At 39.7% G+C, this 24,595-nt stretch overlaps 2 protein-coding genes across 2 annotated transcripts; both read left to right on the top strand.

Annotated features, from left to right (window-relative positions):
• Nucleotides 1–285: 285 nt before the first annotated feature.
• On the top strand, nt 286–1,784 carry LOC145799138 (uncharacterized). Its single transcript, XM_082888681.1, has 3 exons — nt 286–657; nt 734–1,421; nt 1,554–1,784. The coding sequence occupies exons 1-2, from the start codon at nt 586–588 to the stop codon at nt 1,382–1,384; spliced, it is 723 nt and encodes a 240-aa protein (XP_082744807.1). The 5' UTR covers nt 286–585; the 3' UTR covers nt 1,385–1,421; nt 1,554–1,784.
• Nucleotides 1,483–14,027, top strand: LOC145799600 (uncharacterized). Its single transcript, XM_082889200.1, has 7 exons — nt 1,483–1,495; nt 2,095–2,258; nt 2,339–2,545; nt 2,625–2,714; nt 2,810–2,896; nt 2,992–3,313; nt 13,897–14,027. Exons 1-7 carry the CDS (start codon nt 1,483–1,485, stop codon nt 14,025–14,027), a joined length of 1,014 nt encoding a protein of 337 aa, XP_082745326.1.
• Nucleotides 14,028–24,595: the final 10,568 nt, after the last annotated feature.

Genomic DNA, 24,595 nt, shown 5'->3' with positions numbered 1-24,595 from the left:
ATTGTGTTCAAAAGTGAATCGTGTGACGGATTTGCAATATATTCAAGATCGTATCGCTATAACACTTTGTCATCTAGAGAAAATATTTCCTCCGAGTTTTTTTGATATAATGGAGCACTTGCCTATACATCTAGCTGATGAAGCCTTATTGGGTGGAGCGATTCAGTTTCGATGGATGTATCCAATTGAGAGGTATCTTCTTACTTTGAAGCAATACGTGCGTAATAGAGCTCATCCTGAAGGATCAATTGCTAAAGGATATCTTATGGAAGAATGCCTGAATTTTTGTGCACAATATCTCAATGATGTGGAAACCAAATCTAGTCGACCCGTGAGGAACTATAGTGGTGCTGATAATTTGGGTCATGCTATTGGTGAAAACACAAGCTTTTATCTTGATAATACTTCTTGGGTACAAGCTCATCGGTACATCTTATTCAATACAAGTGCGGTTCAACCATTCATAAAGTAGGTTAAGTCACTCACTCAATATTTTATTATGTTTTATTGAATTTTCTACAAAATTTTTTGTATTGCTAAAATTTCAATCTACACAGCGAACACCTTGAAGTACTTAAGCTCAAAATGCCTCGTGTTGACGATCATCAGCTTCGGCGTGAACATTTTGAAACTTTTCACATTTGGTTCAAGGAACATGTATGTATTTAACTCTATAGATTCTAGTTACTTAAGTCGAACTACATTTTAAATTTTACATTTTCGTGTAAAATAGGTCCAAACTTTGCGAAGGACTACTGATGTCATATTTTCTGAAGAGATTATTCTATTGGCAAATGGTCCTCATAACTTGGCAAGGAGGTTCAACGGGTATATACTGAATGGGTTTCGGTATCGAGTAAAGGCCATGGATGATCGTCGAGCCACACAAAATTGTGGTGTAGCTTTGAAGGCAGATACCATAAGTTATGCTAGTCGAAAAGACAAGAATCCTCGTGTGGGGTCTGTGTACTATTATGGACAATTGACAGATATTGTTGAGATTCGATATTCCAATGAGAAGAAACATGTGTTGTTTAAGTGTGATTGGATTGACAACATTCACAGAAAGAAAGAAGATGTCTTCAATTTCACGTTGGTGAACTTCAATCATTTGTTGTACCGAGATGATCGAATTACCAATGAACCTTTCATCTTGGCGTCCCAAGCAGAGCAAGTTTGGTATGTTGTAGACCCGTTACAACCAGACTGGCAAGTCGTGGTGAAGATGTCTCAAAGAGGTTTATTTGATATGAGTTCGACTGATCCACAAATCGAGCCATACATGAGCCAACAATTGGAAGAAAATATAATGCTTCGTGATGAAGAAGTTGGTTGGGTGAGGGAAGCCGCAGAAGGGGAAACAGTTGATGTTCAAATAGGCTGATAGTGGTGGAAACATTAGTAATTCAATTAAGGCCAAGGTTGTAGTTAATCATCAATTTCTTAATTTACTTTGTCTTTGTAATTGTATTAGTTCAATTAATGTCAGATTATAGTTGACAACAAACCATTGTCTATGTTTCTAATGTCAATTAATGTTATATTGCTTGCAGATTATTATGGGAAGGAAGAGGAAGCCTGATCATCCCCGGCGCATGATGTCTGATGTGCTACATAACAGGACATCAGTAGCAACACCATCAGAGGAGGCATCACATCGGCCACTATCGGAGGGGCCTTTAGTGACACCACAGCAGCTACCATGTACTCAGCCTCCACGCCTACCATCGGTGCGTCCACCATCAGTGCCACCACTGCAGCTATCATCATCAGCTTATGAGCCATCCGCAAGTATATAAATTTGCTTTGATTTGTATGAAAATTATTTAAACATACATTTATTTATGCTCATTATATATAACTTGTTTATTCTCATTGTATTTTGCAGACCCTTCGACTTCTTCACAGCCCACCTCAGGTTTATGTGATATGATTTGTATTCACATTATTTAAATTTGCATTTGTTTATTACCATTGCATATTGTTTATTGTTATTGTATCTCACAGGTCATGTTAGTTCTTCATCAACCTCGACTAGGCGTGGTAGAGGATGTGCCAAGGGCATTAAAGAGTGGGGTACTGGTAAAAAGCTAGACATACGATTTGATGGAAATTACTGTCCAATAGGGGATAACGTGGCTAAGTTAACTACTCAACTTGGCATTATTGTGCGGAATGGTAACATTGTTCCTCTTACTTATCTTGACTGGAACAATGTGCCTGATGATATTATTGATGCTATCTGGAAGGATGTGAAGGTAAAAGTATATTTTTGTCCACAAATTCGAATTCCAAAATTGTGTTATTATTATTTAAACTTTGAAATTGTGTTTTATAGGACAATTTGAATATATGTCCAGAGGAGTACAAGCCAATCTGCATGAAAAACTGCAACAGCATATGGAAGGATCACAAGAACAAGCTTAAGGCTAAGTATTTCAAGCCTAGAAGTTCTGATCCTAATCTGAAGGATGATGTTCCTATGCACATTGTGCCATGCCAGTGGGAAGAACTTGTGGAGTATTGGCGTACTTCCGATGCTGAGGTATACAAATAAGTTATATTTATGATATGTAAACATACAAATCATATTTACATACTCACATTTGTCGAACCTGTTATAGAAAATCGCAAGTAGGAACGCTAAAAATCGGCGAGCTCACGGCATAGCTCATACCACAGGGCGTACTACTTTCTCTCAGATACGGCATGAGGTTTACATTTTATTGTTATATTTTTGTATATAAATAAACATTGTATATTTACAAATTATTTACATTCTAATTTTCATATTTCTAAAAAAATGCAGATGACCAGTAAGGGGGAGTCTACTGATAAGATGAATGTTTGGCTTATGACACGTAGAGTAGATGACCCAGAGGTTATTCAGACCTTGGTAGTTTCCAAACACCTTTGATTGTATTTAAAGTTTATTTCTTGTGTGTCAACCATCTTAATTTGGCATATACTTATATGTCTTATTCAATACAGGATGAGTTTAATCGTCAACTCTCTATGCTACCTAAGGATGGTCGGACTTTGGAGGCTGGGAATGCCATTTTCCATGAGTTGATAGGTCATGACGGACATGGATATTGTCGCACATACAGGAGAATTGTGCCTCGAAGAGCGGTGTATAAAGATGGTGCTGGGCCATCACAATCAACACCCCAGCCATCGACTATTGATCAAATCACGCAGAAGGTTCGTGCAGAGCTAAGGGATGAGTTGAGGGAGGAGCTGCGAGCAGAGTTCTCTACACATTTACAGCAGATGAGAGCTGAGATGATGGCCTTAGTGTCACAGGGGGCAAGTGTGGATCCAAATAGACAGGTTCGATATAAATTAAATTGTTTGATAGTTCAATTTTCACACAAGATTATGTATAAAATTCGAATATGATTACCACATTATGTATTGACTATCATAGGTTCCTGATGCATCGAGTGGCCACCGGGCATTTACGGAATCTGCAGAAGACGAGAATCCATATACACCACCACCAGAAGAACAGGTATAAAATGTATCTTTGCATTCTAAGCTAAAATGTATCTTTGCATAATTTAGACATTCTAAGTTAAAGAGAGACTTGTGGGAGAAGACGGGGCTCGAATCGGGTTCCCGGTTTGGGAGTTAGAGCCGGATTTCACTTTAGGCAAACTAGTTCCTTAAGAAACTTGAATTCGAGGCGTTAACGCTGCAAAATCACCAAACGGCGTCGGTTGAGCACGAAACTTGGCACACGCGACCGCCTAGGCACGAGTGAGTTGTGGGAGAAGACGGGGCTCGAATCGGGTTCCCGGTTTGGGAGTTAGAGCCGGATTTCACTTTAGGCAAACTACTTCCTTAAGAAACTTGAATTCGAGGCGTTAACGCCCCAAAATCACCAAACGGCGTCGGTTGAGCACGAAACTTGGCACACGCGACCGCCTAGGCACGAGTGACTTGTGGGAGAAGACGGGGCTCGAATCGGGTTCCCGGTTTGGGAGTTAGAGCCGGATTTCACTTTAGGCAAACTACTTCCTTAAGAAACTTGAATTCGAGGCGTTAACGCCCCAAAATCACCAAACGGCGTCGGTTGAGCACGAAACTTGGCACACGCGACCGCCTAGGCACGAGTGACTTGTGGGAGAAGACGGGGCTCGAATCGGGTTCCCGATTTGGGAGTTAGAGCCGGATTTCACTTTAGGCAAACTAATTCCTTAAGAAACTTGAATTCGAGGCGTTAACGCCCCAAAATCACCAAACGGCGTCGGTTGAGCACGAAACTTGGCACACGCGACCGCCAAGGCACGAGTGACTTGTAGGAGAAGACGGGGCTCGAATCGGGTTCCCGGTTTGGGAGTTAGAGCCGGATTTCACTTTAGGCAAACTAGTTCCTTAAGAAACTTGAATTCGAGGCGTTAATGCCCCAAAATCACCAAATGGCGTCGGTTGAGCACGAAACTTGGCACACGCGACCGCCTAGGCACGAGTGACTTGTGGGAGAAGACGGGGCTCGAATCGGGTTCCCGGTTTGGGAGTTAGAGCCGGATTTCACTTTAGGCAAACTAGTTCCTTAAGAAACTTGAATTCGAGGCGTTAACGCCCCAAAATCACCAAACGGCGTCGGTTGAGCACGAAACTTGGCACACGCGACCGCCTAGGCACGAGAGACTTGTGGGAGAAGACGGGGCTCGAATCGGGTTCCCGGTTTGGGAGTTAGAGCCGGATTTCACTTTAGGCAAACTAGTTCCTTAAGAAACTTGAATTCGAGGCGTTAACGCCCCAAAATCACCAAACGGCGTCGGTTGAGCACGAAACTTGGCACACGCGACCGCCTAGGTACGAGTGACTTGTGGGAGAAGACGGGGCTCGAATCGGGTTCCCGGTTTGGGAGTTAGAGCCGGATTTCACTTTAGGCAAACTAGTTCCTTAAGAAACTTGAATTCGAGGTGTTAACGCCCCAAAATCACCAAACGGCGTCGGTTGAGCACGAAACTTGGCACACGCGACCGCCTAGGCACGACTGACTTGTGGGAGAAGACGGGGCTCGAATCGGGTTCCCGGTTTGGGAGTTAGAGCCGGATTTCACTTTAGGCAAACTAGTTCCTTAAGAAACTTGAATTCGAGGCGTTAACGCCCCAAAATCACCAAACGGCGTCGGTTGAGCACGAAACTTGGTACACGCGACCGCCTAGGCACGTGATACTTGTGGGAGAAGACGGGGCTCGAATCGGGTTCCCGGTTTGGGAGTTAGAGCCGGATTTCACTTTAGGCAAACTAGTTCCTTAAGAAACTTGAATTCGAGGCGTTAACGCCCCAAAATCACCAAACGGCGTCGGTTGAGCACGAAACTTGGCACACGCGACCGCCTAGGCACGAGTGACTTGTGGGAGAAGACGGGGCTCGAATCGGGTTCCCGGTTTGGGAGTTAGAGCCGGATTTCACTTTAGGCAAACTAGTTCCTTAAGAAACTTGAATTCGAGGCGTTAACGCCCCAAAATCACCAAACGGCGTCGGTTGAGCACGAAACTTGGTACACGCGACCGCCTAGGCACGAGATACTTGTGGGAGAAGACGGGGCTCGAATCGGGTTCCCGGTTTGGGAGTTAGAGCCGGATTTCACTTTAGGCAAACTAGTTCCTTAAGAAACTTGAATTCGAGGCGTTAACGCCCCAAAATCACCAAACGGCGTCGGTTGAGCACGAAACTTGGCACACGCGACCGCCTAGGCACGAGTGACTTGTGGGAGAAGACGGGGCTCGAATCGGGTTCCCGGTTTGGGAGTTAGAGCCGGATTTCACTTTAGGCAAACTAGTTCCTTAAGAAACTTGAATTCGAGGCGTTAACGCCCCAAAATCACCAAACGGCGTCGGTTGAGCACGAAACTTGGCACACGCGACCGCCTAGGCACGAGAGACTTGTGGGATAAGACGGGGCTCGAATCGGGTTCCCGGTTTGGGAGTTAGAGCCGGATTTCACTTTAGGCAAACTAATTCCTTACGAAACTTGAATTCGAGGCGTTAACGCCCCAAAATCACCAAACGGCGTCGGTTGAGCACGAAACTTGGTACACGCGACCGCCTAGGCACGAGTGACTTGTGGGAGAAGACGGGGCTCGAATCGGGTTCCCGGTTTGGGAGTTAGAGCCGGATTTCACTTTAGGCAAACTAGTTCCTTAAGAAACTTGAATTCGAGGCGTTAACGCCCCAAAATCACCAAACGGCGTCGGTTGAGCACGAAACTTGGCACACGCGACCGCCTAGGCACGAGTGACTTGTGGGAGAAGACGGGGCTCGAATCGGGTTCCCGGTTTGGGAGTTAGAGCCGGATTTCACTTTAGGCAAACTAGTTCCTTAAGAAACTTGAATTCGAGGCGTTAACGCCCCAAAATCACCCAACGGCGTCGGTTGAGCACGAAAATTGGCACACGCGACCGCCTAGGCACGAGAGACTTGTGGGAGATGACGGGGCTCGAATCGGGTTCCCGGTTTGGGAGTTAGAGCCGGATTTCACTTTAGGCAAACTAGTTCCTTAAGAAACTTGAATTCGAGGCGTTAACGCCCCAAAATCACCAAACGGCGTCGGTTGAGCACGAAACTTGGCACACGCGACCGCCTAGGCACGAGTGACTTGTGGGAGAAGACGGGGCTCGAATCGGGTTCCCGGTTTGGGAGTTAGAGCCGGATTTCACTTTAGGCAAACTAGTCCCTTAAGAAACTTGAATTCGAGGCGTTAACGCCCCAAAATCACCAAACGGCGTCGGTTGAGCACGAAACTTGGCACACGCGACCGCCTAGGCACGAGAGACTTGTGGGAGAAGACGGGGCTCGAATCGGGTTCCCGGTTTGGGAGTTAGAGCCGGATTTCACTTTAGGCAAACTAGTTCCTTAAGAAACTTGAATTCGAGGCGTTAACGCCCCAAAATCACCAAATGGCGTCGGTTGAGCACGAAACTTGGCACACACGACCGCCTAGGCACGAGATACTTGTGGTAGAAGACGGGGCTCGAATCGGGTTCTCGGTTTGGGAGTTAGAGCCGGATTTCACTTTAGGCAAACTAGTTCCTTAAGAAACTTGAATTCGAGGCGTTAACGCCCCAAAATCAACAAACGGCGTCGGTTGAGCACGAAACTTGGCACACGCGACCGCCTAGGAACGAGAGACTTGTGGGAGAAGACGGGGCTCGAATCGGGTTCCCGGTTTGGGAGTTAGAGCCGGATTTCACTTTAGGCAAACTAGTTCCTTAAGAAACTTGAATTCGAGGCGTTAACGCCCCAAAATCACCAAACGGCGTCGGTTGAGCACGAAACTTGGCACACGCGACCGCCTAGGCACGAGTGACTTGTGGGAGAAGACGACGTTCGAATCGGGTTCCCGGTTTGGGAGTTAGAGCCGGATTTCACTTTAGGCAAACTAGTTCCTTAAGAAACTTGAATTCGAGGCGTTAACGCCCCAAAATCACCAAACGGCGTCGGTTGTGCACGAAACTTGGCACACTCGACCGCCTAGGCACGAGAGACTTGTGGGAGAAGACGGGGCTCGAATCGGGTTCCCGGTTTGGGAGTTAGAGCCGGATTTCACTTTAGGCAAACTAGTTCCTTAAGAAACTTGAATTCGAGGCGTTAACGCCCCTAAATCACCAAACGGCGTCGGTTGAGCACGAAACTTGGCACACGCGACCGCCTAGGCACGAGATACTTGTGGCAGAAGACGAGGCTCGAATCGGGTTCCCGGTTTGGGAGTTAGAGCCGGATTTCACTTTAGGCAAACTAGTTCCTTAAGAAACTTGAATTCGAGGCGTTAACGCCCCAAAATCACCAAACGGCGTCGGTTGAGCACGAAACTTGGCACACGCGACCGCCTAGGCACGAGTGACTTGTGGGAGAAGACGGGGCTCGAATCGGGTTCCCGGTTTGGGAGTTAGAGCCGGATTTCACTTTAGGCAAACTAATTCCTTAAGAAACTTGAATTCGAGGCTTTAACGCCCCAAATTCACCAAACGGCGTCGGTTGAGCATGAAACTTGGCACATGCGACCTCCTAGGCACTAGAGACTTGTGGGAGAAGACGGGGCTCGAATCGGGTTCCCGGTTTGGGAGTTAGAGCCGGATTTCAGTTTAGGCAAACTAGTTCCTTACGAAACTTGAATTCGAGGCGTTAACGCCCCAAAATCACCAAACAGCGTCGGTTGAGCACGAAACTTGGCACACGCGACCGCCTAGGCACGAGAGACTTGTGGGAGAAGACGGGGCTCGAATCGGGTTCCCGGTTTGGGAGTTAGAGCCGGATTTTACTTTAGGCAAACTAGTTCCTTAAGAAACTTGAATTCGAGGCGTTAACGCCCCAAAATCACCAAACGGCGTTGGTTGAGCACGAAACTTGGCACACGCGACCGCCTAGGCACGAGATACTTGTGGGAGAAGACGGGGCTCGAATCGGGTTCCCGGTTTGGAGTTAGAGCCGGATTTCACTTTAGGCAAATTAGTTCCTTAAGAAACTTGAATTCGAGGCGTTAACGCCCCAAAATCACCAAACGGCGTCGGTTGAGCACGAAACTTGGCACACGCGACCGCCTAGGCACGAGTGACTTGTGGGAGAAGACGGGGCTCGAATCGGGTTCCCGGTTTGGGAGTTAGAGCCGGATTTCACTTTAGGCAAACTAGTTCCTTAAGAAACCTGAATTCGAGGCGTTAACGCCCCAAAATCACCAAACGGCGTCGGTTGAGCATGAAACTTGGCACATGCGACCTCCTAGGCACGAGAGACTTGTGGGAGAAGACGGGGCTCGAATCGGGTTCCCGGTTTGGGAGTTAGAGCCGGATTTCACTTTAGGCAAACTAGTTCCTTAAGAAACTTGAATTCGAGGCGTTAATGCTCCAAAATCACCAAACGGCGTCGCTTTAGCACAAAAGTTGGCACACGCGTCCGCCTAGGCACGAGAGACTTGTGGGAGAAGACGGGGCTCGAAACCGGGGCTCGAAACCGGTTCCCGGTTTGGGAGTTAGAGCCGGATTTCGGTCTAGTCAAAATTATTTACTAAACTATCTTTCTAATTATATAGTAGTCAATTTTTTTTTATATTTTTCTGTAATTAAAATATTAACACCATTATATGGTTATTAATTATTTTTATCTTGTTTTTTTCAGATATTTCCTGAGTAGCAGCTTGCTTCTTGTGGAATGTGGGCGTACAAAGATTATTACCAACTTTTTTTTTTGTAACCCGTCGCAAACTTGTGAATAACATCAAGATGAAAACTTTTGGTTTTGAATTTGATTTATGCTATTTAAATTTGTGAATAACATTATGTATGTAGTATGCGACATTATGTAGTGGCATAATTTTTGTTTTTATGCATTTTTATTTCTGTATTGTTATGAATGGAACAACATTATGAATTTTTATTATTTGTCAACTTTTATTTATGTATGTATTTATATTATAAATTTAATTTTTGGATTTTTTTATAGTTATTTTTCATTTAATACAGGTTATTTTTATTTTTTTAATAATTTTCCAACAGGGTTTTTTTTTTTTTTAAATTTTTTTGAGACGGCATAATAAGCCGTCGCAAAAACATTTTTGGAGGCTTTTGCGACGGCAGACATCCTGTCGCAAAAGCTAGTAATTTAATTTAAACTAAAACCTTTAGCGACGGCTCAGCCTACCGTCGGCAATAGTATAGGCTACCACACTTTTAGCGACGACCTTCTTGCCGTCTCAAAAACCTTTTTTAGCGACGGAAATACTTAGCCGTCGCAAAAAGTCAGATTTTCTTGCGTTATTGGCGACAGAAAATTACCGTCGCAAAAAAGACATCCTCCCGTCGCAAAAAACAATGGCGACGGCACCTACCGTCGCTAAATCCCTTTTGCAACCCCCCCTGTCGCGACCCCCCCTTTGCCGTCGCTAAAAGCCAACTTACCGTCGCAAAAGGTATTGGCGACGGCTAACGGACCATTTGCGACGGCGTTTTGCCGTCCCAAAAAACACGTTTTCCTGTAGTGCAAACTGAAAAACATGTTATGAAACTGTAAAATTTTATAGTTCTAAAGACTGTTATGAAACTGTAAAATTTAACAAATTTATACCATGATTCATTCCAGCACCAAAAAAATTTGAAACTGCAAAATTTTACAGTTTTCACCGCCTGTAACTAAAACTCGAAAACAACTTGTTCAAAACTTAAAAATTTTCTTCATTGGAACAGAAAAAAGAGAAGTATATAACAGAGAAAATGTAAAAAAAAATAAGAGATCGAAGGAGAGAGACGAATATAGAGAGAGGATTGTACTCCGGTAACTATTTTTTGTTTAGATCTAGCCGGATCTAATGTAGATCTACTCAGATCTGATGTAGATCTACATCAGAACTGATGTAAAATCTACTCATCTTCTTCGTCGGAAACATATCTTCTTTATTATCGGTGAGAGTGAAGTAAGTATTCGGCGGTCGGTGGTTGTCGATGAATCTCAATCGATGGTAGTCATCGATCGCCGGTGACTATATATCGAAAAGAGAAAGAGAAGAAGCACAATATGATTATCCGTCATCGATCGCCGAAAAATACAAAGCGCAAAATAGACAAAGAAGAAGAGAGGCAGAGAAGAAGAATAATAACGTTATACGACTTTTTGGTATAAGCAAAAAGTTATGGGACTACATAGACTACACGTTTTTCAAACAAGACTTCCCGATAATTTTTCCAAAAATTTAAAATCACATTTTCGTCCAAAAAGAAAGGTAATAGGCTGACCCAACCCAACATCACATCATGCGGCTGGCTTGGTTCGGTGCGGTAGTAGCATTGCACACATATTTTTTGGATCCAACCCACCATGGTCCATAACTCCTCTCTTTACAAAACTTTAGTGCCCTTTGAACCCATGCTCAAAGACCAAACTAGGAGCTTTATAACCACTCTAAAGTTTTCTTAAGTTTCCAATGTGGGACAAGACTAGATGACAACCATTTGAGAATTTCACAAACATATCTTAAGTTGATGAAGCTTACTTCGGCATTTTTTCTCATCCACTTATAATTGCTTTCAACAAACTAATTGTATAATCTTCTTCACCACATGGCAACAAACGCATCGCCATTCAAACCCACAAAATCCGATGTGTGAGTCTATATTAATTATTGCTCAAAGTTTTTAAAAAATAAGGTGTAAAAATCATTTCTTTCCAACAACTATGACACATATATGCCTTCAACTAACTTTGATGAGGTTGATGTTTCTGTTTGGTTTGATCTTTAATTGGTTGTTGCACTGTTTTTTTTTTTTTTTTTGATGATGTGGAGGTGGCTATTGTTACTCTGTTCTTGTTTGTGAGGTTTAGGGGCTTTTGAACGGCAGTTTGTTTTGGTGTATTTGTTGTGGTTGGTCCCTCACCAACTGTGGCATAATGCTAGCAAATGATTGCAGTTTGTATCTCGGTGTCAACTTATTTGGGATAAATTTATTTTGTTTTAATATTTTTTGCACTGATTATCCTTTATTGATATTATCTCTTATTTGTAGTTTGAGTTTTATCAATAATATTTCTCATTTTTACTGATTTTAATAAATAAATAAATAAAAAGCACTAGCTCTGATGAGGTTATCATTGTAGAGTAGACAAACTCACATCTCACTTACCATCATCTCTCATTTCTTAGCTTTTTCAAAGGTCTTTGGCAGCCAATGTTAAAAAAAGAAAAAATATATATATTATATTATATAAAAAATGGTGTTAGGAAGACCCATGTAAATGAAATAAGCTCATGAGAAAATATCACTTTACCGTTTAAACTATCATTAAAAACTTAATTTAATATTTATTTTTTTTAATAATATCAATTTTATACATAAATTGTTTGATTTTATATCAATTTTACCATTGCCGTCAATTGCCATTTATAGTCAAACAGAAATTACTAATGTGACACCCAAACTTCATTTGAAATTTCATCTTGCTTCCTAAATTATTTCTAAAATATCAATTAGACCTCTAAATAAAATAAAATTTGAGAGTCTAATTGATATTTTAAAGATAATTTGGAGGGTAAAATAAAATTTTAAATGAAATTTTGGTGCCAAGTCGATAACTTATGTTTGATTATAAATGACAGCTAATGGCAGGAGTAAAATTGATCCAAAATCAAATAGTTTAAATGTTAGGGCTGAGCAAGGAATCTATGAAATCCGTAATCCGATCCAGTCCAGTCCAATCCGATAGGTTTGGATTAGTTTTTTAAATCCACGATTCAGTTCCGGATTGAAGAATTAAAATCCGTAGTCCACGGATTGGTTCCGAATTGAACCCCATGGTTCCGGATTGGAACCGATCCGGACCGTATACAAATAGTCTATATTTTTATTATATATCCTCCTCCATAGTATCTTCTCTTATTCTATATAAAATGTAAACTCAAACTTAAAACCGTATAATATCTTCTTTATTACTTTTGTTTGTTAGTTTTTAGTATTAATTTATAATGGTCTAAATACTTATGGTGAAACCAGTTTTCTTATGGTTGTTTAAATTCTAGAACAGTATGTCGCTATTATTGAAAAATATGTTGCTATTATGGAACTAATTTAGCGCTATGTTTATATTTTTATGAAATGAAAGTGTTATATATATATATATATATATTTGTTATTTAATTATGTGAATTTGTGGTCCTAACCGATCCAATCCGTATTTAAAAGGATTGGTTCAGATTGATTCCATGATTTAAATGGATTGGATTGGTTCCAATTTTTTAAGAACCGTAGATAACGGATTGGTCCTGGTTTTACCCAATCCGGTCCAATCCGGACCATGCTCACCCATATTAAATGTAAAATTGATATTATTAAAAGAATACGAGTTAAATTGATTTTTGAGTGATAATTTCATTGTATATTGCATGGCATTGACTGACAAAAAAGACTTTACCACAAAGGGGTGACCTCTGAAGTTAAACCTTACGGAGCCGATACCTAATAGGTCACTCTGAGGTGAAGTTACATAGTAGAGTTATTCAACCATATAGTGATAAGTCACGGACTCGCACACAAGTAGAAATTCAAACTCACACTTTTGACACTAAATATGGGTCGCCTAAGTCTGAAAGGTTCGTCTTACTAACTATACGTGTTATTGCACAAGTAACTAATCCTAAGTAGAGTGGAATCTATAATCGCAACCCTTATACTTCAAAATTTTACAGTTGCTACACCGGTGGGTTAAGCATTCACTGACAAGGCGACAACAAAATCGTGAAAATTATATTTGCAGAACCGCTATGTAGCTCGAAAATGAGCCTCCCGAATCGCCCGAATTTGAAAAAGGTGATTTTCCTTTTGAATGTTTGGCTCAGTTCAAGCTATAAAACATTTCTCTATCAATTATCAAGAGTTAAAGACAACATAAAAAGCAAAATCAGATGATAAAGACAACATAAAAAGCAAAATCAGATGATAAATATCACAATTCACAATACCACTGATAAAAAATGAATCTACAAACAGAGTAATCAACATCCAAACAAAAACCCATCAAATAAAATCAAAACTAAAACCAGATCTTCCGGATTCCTATCAAACCCATACATATGAACAGCAATTGAATCACAAAAATCAATAATAAAAAAAGAAAAAGAAAAAACATACAAAGTTACCGAGGAAAGAAAGGAAAGAGCCAGAGAGGAACAGAGAATTAGGGGTTTGAAGCAAAATAGTATTGGAATTGGAACCACCGATAGAGGCGGCATAGACCACCCTCCAAGCCGCCATGGATTCTTCGAGAATTAAAAAAGTGGGGTTGGGTCAAGCAACCATAGATAATGGGTATGAAGATCAGATTGTGCAGATTTTCAATCCGATAATGGGTTTTTGTATATGTATGTATATGTATGATTTTATTAATGGTTATTTTTCAGAGCTTGTGTCGGAAGAAGCTGGTGATGATGATCTCGGTGATGTGGGAACTGTGGGAACATTTCCTGCTGCTCACACCCATCATCACCTAGTTCGGAAGACGATGAAGAAGAAGAAAAAGAAGAAGAAATAGAGAGAGAAAGGCATTGATTGAGGGTTGGGATGAAGTCGACTTTGAGGAAGTGGAAGGCAAAGAAAAAAAAAATCAAAATCAAAATCAAAATCAAAACGACGTCGTTTCATAAATTCGGGCCATTCGGGAGAAAATTTTTCGAGCTGTAAAACATTTCTCATATATTTGGCACTAAGCAAAATAAAGAAGATGAGTTAAAGTGACTCCAAATGATTGGGACGACTCAAATGTAATTTTCTTGATGAGCACTCTAATCTCATCTCCTGCATAATAATAATAATAATAATAATAATAATAATAAAAATTTGCATCATCACCACTTAAATTAAGGAAATGAAACAAAAGTACAGAACTTTGAGATAAGGGCACTAACATCTCTCATCATCATTGTCGCGTAAGATCATTTCTTATCCGCTTACCGAACCCTTCTTTTAGATGCTTTTCAATTCTTTAATTGGACAGATTAGAGCAAGTCATCTTTGAATTTCCCACCCCCAAAATGCAAAGGTTAATGTACACATAGGACTTGTTTGTCTCCTTGTCAAAAAGTTTTCTCACAACTTTATTCTCAACTCAATGAACAAAATCCCATGGTATGGGCTGCGTGTAAGTTATGATATTTATAAATTTAATTATTACAAATAATATAATTCAACGCTTGTAGGGTTATTACTAAAAAGACAATGAGTTATATCAAATACCACATAAGGTAAAAAAAAAATTTAAAAAAATTTAATTAGAATTAAAATAATATCATAACTAAAATTACAATAAATCTCAACTAGCAACACAATATGTATAATCAAATCATAATCACACCATAATAAATTATAACCAAATAACACAAAAATTATAATTAAAACATATAATACACACCCCAAAAAGGAGTGTATATCATAAAACATATAATACATACATGCTTTTAATTATGCTTCAATAAACTCATGTTATAAGCTTACAAGTCAAAAAATTTGTCTGAATAGTGATAAATATAAAAACAATAAAAATAAAAATGTATTGGATGTATTTTTATAGGAGTCACATCAAAATCAAACTAAATTTAAATATGCGTTATACACCTAATTTTATTTTATTTTATTTTTTTGACTACTAGAAATATATTTTGGCTACCTAATTTTTATTTTTTCATGTTGAATCAACACATTAGTCTTTATAACGATATTGTAAAAATGACTACATAATAATTTTTAGAATCTACATCATCAACATTATTTTCATAGTTGATGTCGATGTTGCTTGTGCATTCTCCTTCTCTCTCCCTGTATTTAAGATTATACTCACCTATAAATACACACAATACATTGGCTGAAAATGTTTTTGCTTAATTCTATAATACACATCCTTTTAGTTATGATATTTATAATTGTAGCTAAATCACTTTCAATTATAACTATAAAAAAAAAAACATTATAACCAAATATTACATAAGTTATAACTAAAAATCTCTTTGATCATAATTAAAATAATAATCATGATAAGTCATAATTAGCACTATAATGAGGTAAATCAAAAACCACAACCGTTATAAATTTTTCAATGTTTTATTTTATTTTTTATATTATATATATATATGAGAAATTTTACTATACACACTCCTTGAAAGGGGTATACCATATGCACTACTAGTTATATTATTTTCTTTTTTAGTTATAACTCATAATATCTTTGGTTACGTCTCATGTAATGTCTGGTTATGACTTTCTTTTTTGTTTGGTTACGGCTCATCCTTTTCTTTTCTTTTTTATAATTATTTTTTTCTTTAGTTATACCATTTTTTCTTTTGTTATAACCAATTTCCTTTTTTAATCTTTCCTTATATGTATATATATATATATATATATATTGCGTGTGAAAAGTAAATTGTTTTTAGTAAAAGTTAAATGGACCGAAACTAAGACCGATAATGTAAAAACACAAAAATAAACATATATATATATATTTAGTGCAAAAAAGATAATATCATTTTCTATTTATTAGTTTAATAAATTATAAATTAAAAAGGAATTAAGTGTTATATAAATTAAAATTTTCAATACAGCTTAATATAATTTTATTTAAATTATGAAACTTTTTATAAATATCAGAAAAAGTAAGTGTAATTTACCCATAACTTTACATGCAGACATAGGCAGGGCAGTCTAACAAATCTAGCTACACTTACGGTTCAAAAATTACAAGCTTAGAATAACATGCACGTGGGTTGCTGAAGTTGCTATTCTCTCTCTAGATGAAACATTAGAAATCCCAACAAGATTGTCCATTTTCAGAGAAAAAACTAAAAGCTCTGCAGAGAAGCTTTCCTAGCCACCGCAGATTTTGAAACCACAAATCTTTTAAGAACATTTCAACCCAAACAACTTTCAAGCCCAATTTCTCTATGAAAATTGTGAGCAGCAGTAATTGACCACACAAAGAGACTTTTTCTTCATAAAGATCATAATAGCAGCAGTAATCACGACTTATCCAAGAGGTTGTATCAGTGTCGTTATTAATCTTTTGTAGGTTGAATTACAAATTATAAATTATAAAAATTAAAAAATTTAATGACCTATTCTCATATCATTTTTTTTTAGTGTGCGTCATTTATCATATTACAGTAGCCGTACCCCACATCCACAGTCACACCCACATCTGCTCTTCATAGGTTGTACAGCTTTGTTAGGTAAGGCCAATTGGGCCTACAAACCCTTTGGTTCACCCTAGTGGGTCTCATATGTTTTAAAGCAGAAGATGTATGACCAATAGAATGTTATTTCAGTGGAATGTGAGACATTTAGAGCTTCGGTCAAAAGGGGCTTACGGTGATGGGAATCTACCCTTTGATCATGCACTGAGAGATAAAACAATAATATATGTATTATATATTTATAGGATATCATATCCAGAGCGTGGGAGCCAAATAAATACAATTATTTAGGAAGCCCGAAAACTGGCCTATTCAGGAAGGGGGCGTGTACAAATCTGCCCAAAATCGGCCCTCCGGCCCATGTGGACCGTAGCCGATTACAAGGGGGTCGAAGACAAGTTAGCCCGTGTTAAGTCTGTCAGGAAAGGGCTGTAACCGAATAAAACCAAGTTAAAGGGCCGCCAGAGCCATATATCCCATGAGATATATGGGGCCCAGGGATGGGTCAGGGTGTCCAATGGTCCCCTAGAGAACATTATAAAAGGAGAAACTTCAATCAAAGGAAGGGGGAGATAACTTGTGAGAAAAGAAAGATCAAACAGAAGACTATCTAGTTCGTAGAGAAGAAGGGATTAAGAAGGTCTGTTTGGATCAGAAAGCATTTCCAAATCCATTTCATGGTAGACAAATAGAAACCTGATTTGTTAAGTACAAAAACATGTAGATAATTAACATTATATTAGAATTCTGAACTTGAATGGTGGGAGGACTGAGTTTATTCACTTATAGCTTCAAATTGGGGAATTAGGATCCTCTCCTTGAGTTTCCTCCTTGATTTCTTACTTGCTGGGCTATTGGGCCCACTTTTAGGTCCAATTTTGATGATCCGAACTGTCACATTTTAACATTCGTTGAGTATATCATACTTATAAAAAATTAAGTTGATCGAATATCAGAAAGCATGTATTCGGATCATCGAATTAAAAACTATTTTTTAAAAAAATTTAATAAACAGTTTTCCAAACACATACTTTCTTATTCCGATTAACTTGATTTTTTACAAGTATGATATACTCAACAAATCTTAAAATGTGAACGGTTTGGATCATCGAAATTAGACCTAAAAGTAGGCCTAATAGCCCAGCAAGTAGAAAGTCAAGGAGAAACCTCAAGGAGAGGATCCTAACTGCAAATTAGGAGATTATTGAATCAATTCAAAATGTTTTATTAAAAAGAGATTTCTGGTACAATATGTATATATAATTCCTAACCATTCTAACTAATCTAACAACTCAGCTAACCAATTAGTTACAATATGGGGCGAATTGTATTAATAGTTCTTCTAATTCGAGATTTGTGTCACTTTAATTCGTGACTTTTTAATTGTGATACTGTTGGCTACATATTTTGTACAAGCTAGTTACAATTCGACGCGTGACAAAATAAGGGTAATATGGAAAGACTATTTAAGTCTTCAATCCTGATCGTACACGTGGCAATTAGTATTGGTTATTACAAGATCTAAGTAGCAGTGGATCAACAAAGAGATGCAAAGTGATGTGGCTTCAACAGTTACTCACATTTCAAATTCAAATTGAGGAGGGACGCCTAACTGCAAGTAATAGCGTAATGGAGCTACTCTTGAGGCAACATGATCAACGATCATGGAGGAGCAGTTCGACGGTTAGAAATGCAGTTCGATGGTCATCTTTGAGCAGTATAAATAGCTGAGAAGGCTCCAGAAAAAGCCCCCAGACTCAAATCCAAAAAACTAGTCTTATTCTACTTTACTTAGTTTCTTTCCCCAATTTTACATTTCCTGTTCTTTACATTCCAGTACTTTAAATTCCTGCACTGCACTTCATTCATAGGTGTAGTTTCAAGTAGATTGTTGTTGTAAACCTCTACGAGGCTGAGTTTGAATTATTGTAAGTTTTTCATTCTAATAAAATGCTTCAGTTGTTCTTTATTTGATTGATATTTTGCTTAATTCTCCTAAATCAAGCCACTAGTAAAAGTCCTCTTCATTGAGGCTGAGAGAACTAAAACACAATCGTCTGATAATTGGTTGGTAATTAAATTTCTGTAAGGACTGATTGATCCTTGCTGGCACGCTCGCAATTACAAAAATAACCTTCGAAAGCCAAAAAGCCAACATATATTTTTTGCACGCCTGGTGGGACTAATTGAAATGGCTAGACATAAGAGACAAGGAGAAAATGAACGCCTGGAAAAAGGCATAGAAAGAGAGGTAGAAGTACCTAATCCAAAGGATAATGTGATAACACATCCTGTGGAGGCACCCAGTTCATCAGAACCTATGGTCGAACAGACCAGCACTTCAGAACAAGTACCACATGTTCATAATATTGGACGAGACCAAGGAATTGGACCATCCACTATTCCATCTACTCAGCCAATAAATCCATGGGGTGGCCTAGTAGATGCTATGGGACAACAATTAATGAACACAATGGAAAGGTGGGCAATATCCTTTTTAGATCGAATAAATAACCACCAACTAACAAACGTAAGACACATGGAGGAAATTTCGAATGTCCCTCAGCAAAGATTGACTAGAGATAAACAGCCTATGCAAGTTAATGGACATTCTAATGGTCAAACTAGTAATCAAAACTATGAAAGACTATCACCGCAGTCTTGGTATATTCCGAGGCCTGTAGCAGGTCAAAATGTCTCAGTACTTAACAGCGAAGCCATGCAATTTGGTGGATCTGGCCTAGTACAAGAAAATGGCTTAAGAATGGTTCCAAATCCCATGTTCGAAGCCATACCTGGCATAAAAGGGTTCACTAATCCCTTATTCGAATTTATACCCGGGGGGTTGGAAGGTTTTCCTACAAATGGAAGAGACACAACACCAGTTCCAGCACCTTTCGCAGGTCTTTTCACAGGACAGGCTCAAAGGGGTTACCCACACCCCCAACAGCAACCTGCACCGCAGGGACAACCAGTCCCAATATATCACCTTATGGACCAAGAGGACCACAGACACAAGTTTACCCACCAAATCCTGTGTTTGCCCCTCCAGTAGTGGTTCAGCAGGCACAAAATATGGTCCCTAGGGACCAAATTGCTCACATTGTTAGAGAGATGTGTGGACCAATGGCTCGGGAGGTCCAGACTCCAGTGTACAGGAAACCGTACCTAGAATGGGTGGACAGGGTACATGAATACCCAAGAGGTTTCAAGATACCAGATTTTTCCCTTTTTTATGGGAATGGAAACCAATCAACAGTGGAACATATTGCTAGATTTGCTGCTCAATGCGGTGAATTTACTAATAATGACTATATGAAGTTAAGGTTATTCCCAAATTCCCTAACTGGGGGAGCATTTGTATGATATATTAGCCTTACACCTGGCTCTATCCAAACTTGGCAATAAATGGAAGAGGCATTTCATGCCCAATTCTTCCAATCGGAGCCAGAGGTTTCCATGGCAGACCTGGCGAGATTAAGTCAAAGGCCTGACAATAAGGCCACTCAGTTTATTGCCAGATTTAAAAGGGCTCGAAATAAATGAAGAGTCATCCTGCCAGAGCTAGAATTCGTGAGATTGGCTCAAAATGGCTTAGAGTTTAGGTTTCGAAAGAAGTTTGACTCAACTGAGTTCAGAGACTTAGTTGAACTCACTTATAAGGTGTCTAGATACGGAGCATTACTAGAGAAGGAACAAGATCGAAATAATACATCGTACAAGACATATTATAGAGATCCTAATTATGAGATCGATGCAGCAGAGATTGTGGGAAAGGAACCTGTGATCTGTGAAGCATTAATTCATAAGGATACAACAATTGACCAGCAATTTAAAAAGAAAAACCTTCACAAAAAATACTCTTTCGATTTAACTAAGGCAGATGACATTTTTGATCATTTGCTTGCGGTCAATTTCCTTAAGTTACCAAAAAGAGTTAAAATTTCATCTCTTGATGAACTTAAAGGAAAAGTATATTGTAAATGGCATAACTCTTGGTCTCACTCGACTAAGAACTGTATTGTTTTTCGAGACAGGATCCAAGAACATATTCAGAAAGGAAGTTTGAAATTCCCAGCCAAAGCTGAAAAGGCCATGGGGATCAACAGTAATCCATTTCCATAAATTGGAGAGGTGGCAGCCAATGTCATTATGTCGGATTTTCAGAACTTGCCTTTGAAAGAATTGCAAGAAGTCAATATGCAGATGCATGTGGCCAACCAGACAACTATCAAGAAAGACACTGGAAATCTACCAGCTATTGAACAAGGTTTCTCACACCAGAGGGAAGACTCTGAGGAAGAAGCACTGGATGACGATTCCTTAGAAGCAACTGTAATGCAGAGGATGTGTCCTAGGTGCAGACTAAGCTACAAGTGATTGAAAGGACTTCCAATTGATGGGAAGCAATACTACAAGGATGTAGACGTCCTAAACTAACCAATGCTTACAATAAAAGGCCATATCCATTTGGTGTCAGGCAGCAGCCATTGAGGGTTGAGCCAACAGCTGATAGGATGCATTCCAAAGGCAAGAGGCCTTTGCATGAATCAAGGCCGTTTAATTGTTACAGAATGGAGAGCAGTCATTCTGAGAGGAGATTGGAGAGAGGTTCAGTTTATAGGACCAAAGCCAGAGATTGGCCCCCTAGACCAGCCTCACGCAAGACAAAAAGTGGACACCTTCATCGAAGGCCTGAGTTAGGCCCAAAGCATGAAGTCAGGACCAAGTAGTGGCCTTCGCGGCTAGCTTCGAGGGTGACTCCGAAGGAAGAAAGAAGTAGTTCAACAGCTGGGTCAGTAAGTTCGTGGGTACCTGGAGTTCCAGATTGGTTTGTAATGCAGAACAAACCTAGGGAAGTGTTTACCAAAAAAGAGGTAATTGGAAACCAAGGTAGGATGGTCAAACCTCCTTTGGTGGCTCCAAACAATTGGGCATTGCTTAAACACCCAAAAACAAAGGAACCAAATATGGTCCCCGTAATTTCTAGATCACAAAAGAGAAAAATTCAGCGTAGGTACACTCAGTACCAGCGAGACCTAAAAGAGAATGGAGAGAGTTCTTCATTGGTACAGACAGAAGGAAAGAAGAATCTAAAGTCAGACCATACTCCAAAACCAACTCTACAAGGCAAAATGGGTTGCAGCAGAGAACAGTTGGCCAAAGTTCACTCTGAACTAAAAGTCAGAGAGAAGTCCAGTTGAGCGGGATTGGTAAAGGCATTGATGGAGAGTGATAGCGAGACGGAGAAAGAAGTTGTCTTGGGCCAAAAGAAAGAAATGGTTGAGGAAGAAATGTTCGAAGCCTTCATGGCTGATCAAACATTTCTGGTTAAAAAACCAATCGTGACAGACCATTCGAAGGATGAAGTGCCAGATAGCAGCATGGAGGATGCTTCTGGAGTAACTGAACCAGGTGGCCAAAAGGAGAAACAGACACAGCCAGCCATCCAATTTGGCTCAGTGTCAGTGAACATGGTACACATACTACTGCATGAATTCCAAGCTGGAGATGAGAATCAAGAGGGGCAAGAAATTGACCCAATTCCAATCTCTAGCAAAGACTCACAAGTGAGTATGGTGCAAGATAATTCCAGAATGGTTACCCCAATGGAAACTGAATATGAGAGTGAAGAAGTGGTGAGTATTAACCTCTCATATCCTTTTGAGTATCCCTCGAATTCTATGACATAACATGTCAAGCCTTTGTATATTAAGGCCTTCTTCGATGGGATACAATTGAACCGAGTCTTGGTGGATAATGGGGTAGCGGTGAACTTACTACCGAAATCTTCCTTGAAGAAATTAGAGAAAAAGAATCCCAGGTTAATCCCAACCAGTACAACCATTGCTGGTTTCGCTGGAGACAGACAGATGGCTCAGGGAATTCTACCCATCAACCTGAGTGTGGGAATCAGGGACTGCATGACAGCATTCTTCGTCATCGACAGCAATGCTAAGTATAATGCTTTACTTGGTAGAGATTGGATCCACACTAACAAATGTGTGCCTTCCTCTTTGCATTAGAAAATAATGAAGGCCTTGGGCAATGGAGAGATAGAGGAAATTGATGCAGATCCTCAACCTTTCATAGCCTGTGCAGACTTCGCAGAGGCCAAGTTGTATATTGAGGGAGTGACACCACTCAGTATACTGAGAAAATCAGATGGCTCAACCGAAGTGACGGCTGATGAGGAAGTGACACACCTGAAGCACTTAGTCCAGGACAGTGCTGATGAAAAGGTTGTCGTTAAAGATGACAATGATGCCTGGTTGTAGGCAAAGAGATGAAGCACCAGAAGCCAAGTCTTTGGCTCTAATTAAGTTTTCAATATTGGATGTAAAGTCAATAGTCCAGAAAGTGCAGGAGCAAGAGAAAGAAGCCATGATAATTGGCTATAAGCAAGAGCAGCAACAAGCCAGAGTTTTGGCCCTTGATAAATATTGTGCATTGGACATTGAAATAAAAGTCCAAGAAATACAGGAAGAAGAAGCCTTGTGGATAGACTTTGTCTATAAGGAGGAGGGTAAAGAGGTTGAATCAAAGAACCTGGGAACAGAACACAGCAAGGAGATTACTTCGAAGCCAGAAGGAATCAAAGAAGGCGCTTTAGTAAGTTCTCAAATATAAGACCCCCTTAGAAGAAATAAATTTAGGGGAAGGTTCTGTACAACAACCTATTTATATAAGTGCTTGGTTGAATGCTCTTGACAGGAACCAGTTGTTGGTTATTCTGAGGAAATATAAAGATTGTTTTGCATGGTCTTATAATGAACTATCAGGATTGGATAGGTCATTAGTGGAACATAGGCTCCCTATGAAGCCTAACTTCAAGTCATACAAGCAAAAACCAAGAAGAATGGGTCCATAAGTGATTTAGAAAGTTAAGGAGGAAATTCTTAGACTACTCAAGACAGGCTTTATTAGGACAGCCAGGTATGTTGAATGGCTATCTAATATTGTGCCTATAGTTAAGAAGAATGGTAAAATGAGGGTATGCATTAATTTTAGAAACTTAAATCTAGCAACTCCAAAAGATGAGTATCATATGCCCTTGGTTATGTGTTTTTTCTTTTCGTTGGTCCCTCTCCAACTTTGGGGTGCTAGCAAATGATAGGATGATCTCTTTGGTGCCAACCTAGTTGGGATCAATTTGCTCATTGTGATGCGTTGCACTCCCATGCCCTTTATTGATGTATTTAACTTGTTTCATTGTACTTGTTTGTTCATCAATAAAGTTTTATTTTGCCGATCAAAAAAAAAAAAAAAAAAAAAAAAAAAAAAAAAAAAAAAAATATGCCTATAGTAGATTTGCTAGTAGACAGTTCAGCAGGGCATCAAATTTTATCAATGATGGATGGGCACTCTGGTTATAACCAAATCTGCATTGCAGAGGAGGATGTTCACAAAACAGCATTCAGATGTCCTGGAAATATTGGCACCTTCGAATGGGTTAAAATGTCATTTGGTCTGATGAATACTGGGGTTACATATCAGAGGACTATGAACACTATCTTTCACGACCTCATTGGAGGGTATTTAGAGTGTTATATTGATGATATTGTAGTTAGATCCCAATCCATGGAGGAGCATTTGTTTCACTTAGAAGCAGCTTTCGAAAGAATGAGAAAGTTCAAGTTGAAACTCAATCCTCTTAAGTGTGCTTTTGGCGTATCATCTGGAAATTTCTTAGGCTATGTAGTACACAAGAAAGGAATACAGATTAACCAAAATAAAGCCAAAGCCATCATTGAAGCCAGACCCCCATCAAGTAAGAAGGAATTACAAAAGTTCCTTGGACAGGTTAATTTTCTTCGAAGATTCATTTCTAACATTGCAGGGAAAACTAAAGTATTTTCTTCCTTGTTGAGGTTAAGAGAGGAAGAGGAATTTGTATGGACAGCAGAACATCAAATTGCTT

The sequence above is a fragment of the Camellia sinensis genome, chromosome 9 (genome assembly GCF_055761805.1).
Source record: "Camellia sinensis isolate YWXY chromosome 9, ASM5576180v1, whole genome shotgun sequence".
Taxonomy (NCBI): domain Eukaryota; kingdom Viridiplantae; phylum Streptophyta; class Magnoliopsida; order Ericales; family Theaceae; genus Camellia; species Camellia sinensis.
This window is presented reverse-complemented; position numbering and strand designations above follow the sequence as displayed.

Coding starts and splice junctions, on each gene's coding strand:
- LOC145799138 (XM_082888681.1), top strand. CDS start 586: ATGCCTCGTGTTGACGATCATCAGCTTCGGCGTGAACATTTTGAAACT. Junction 658..733: donor ACATTTGGTTCAAGGAACAT/GTATGTATTTAA, acceptor CGTGTAAAATAG/GTCCAAACTTTGCGAAGGAC.
- LOC145799600 (XM_082889200.1), top strand. Junction 2,546..2,624: donor GGCGTACTTCCGATGCTGAG/GTATACAAATAA, acceptor AACCTGTTATAG/AAAATCGCAAGTAGGAACGC. Junction 2,715..2,809: donor TCTCTCAGATACGGCATGAG/GTTTACATTTTA, acceptor AAAAAAATGCAG/ATGACCAGTAAGGGGGAGTC.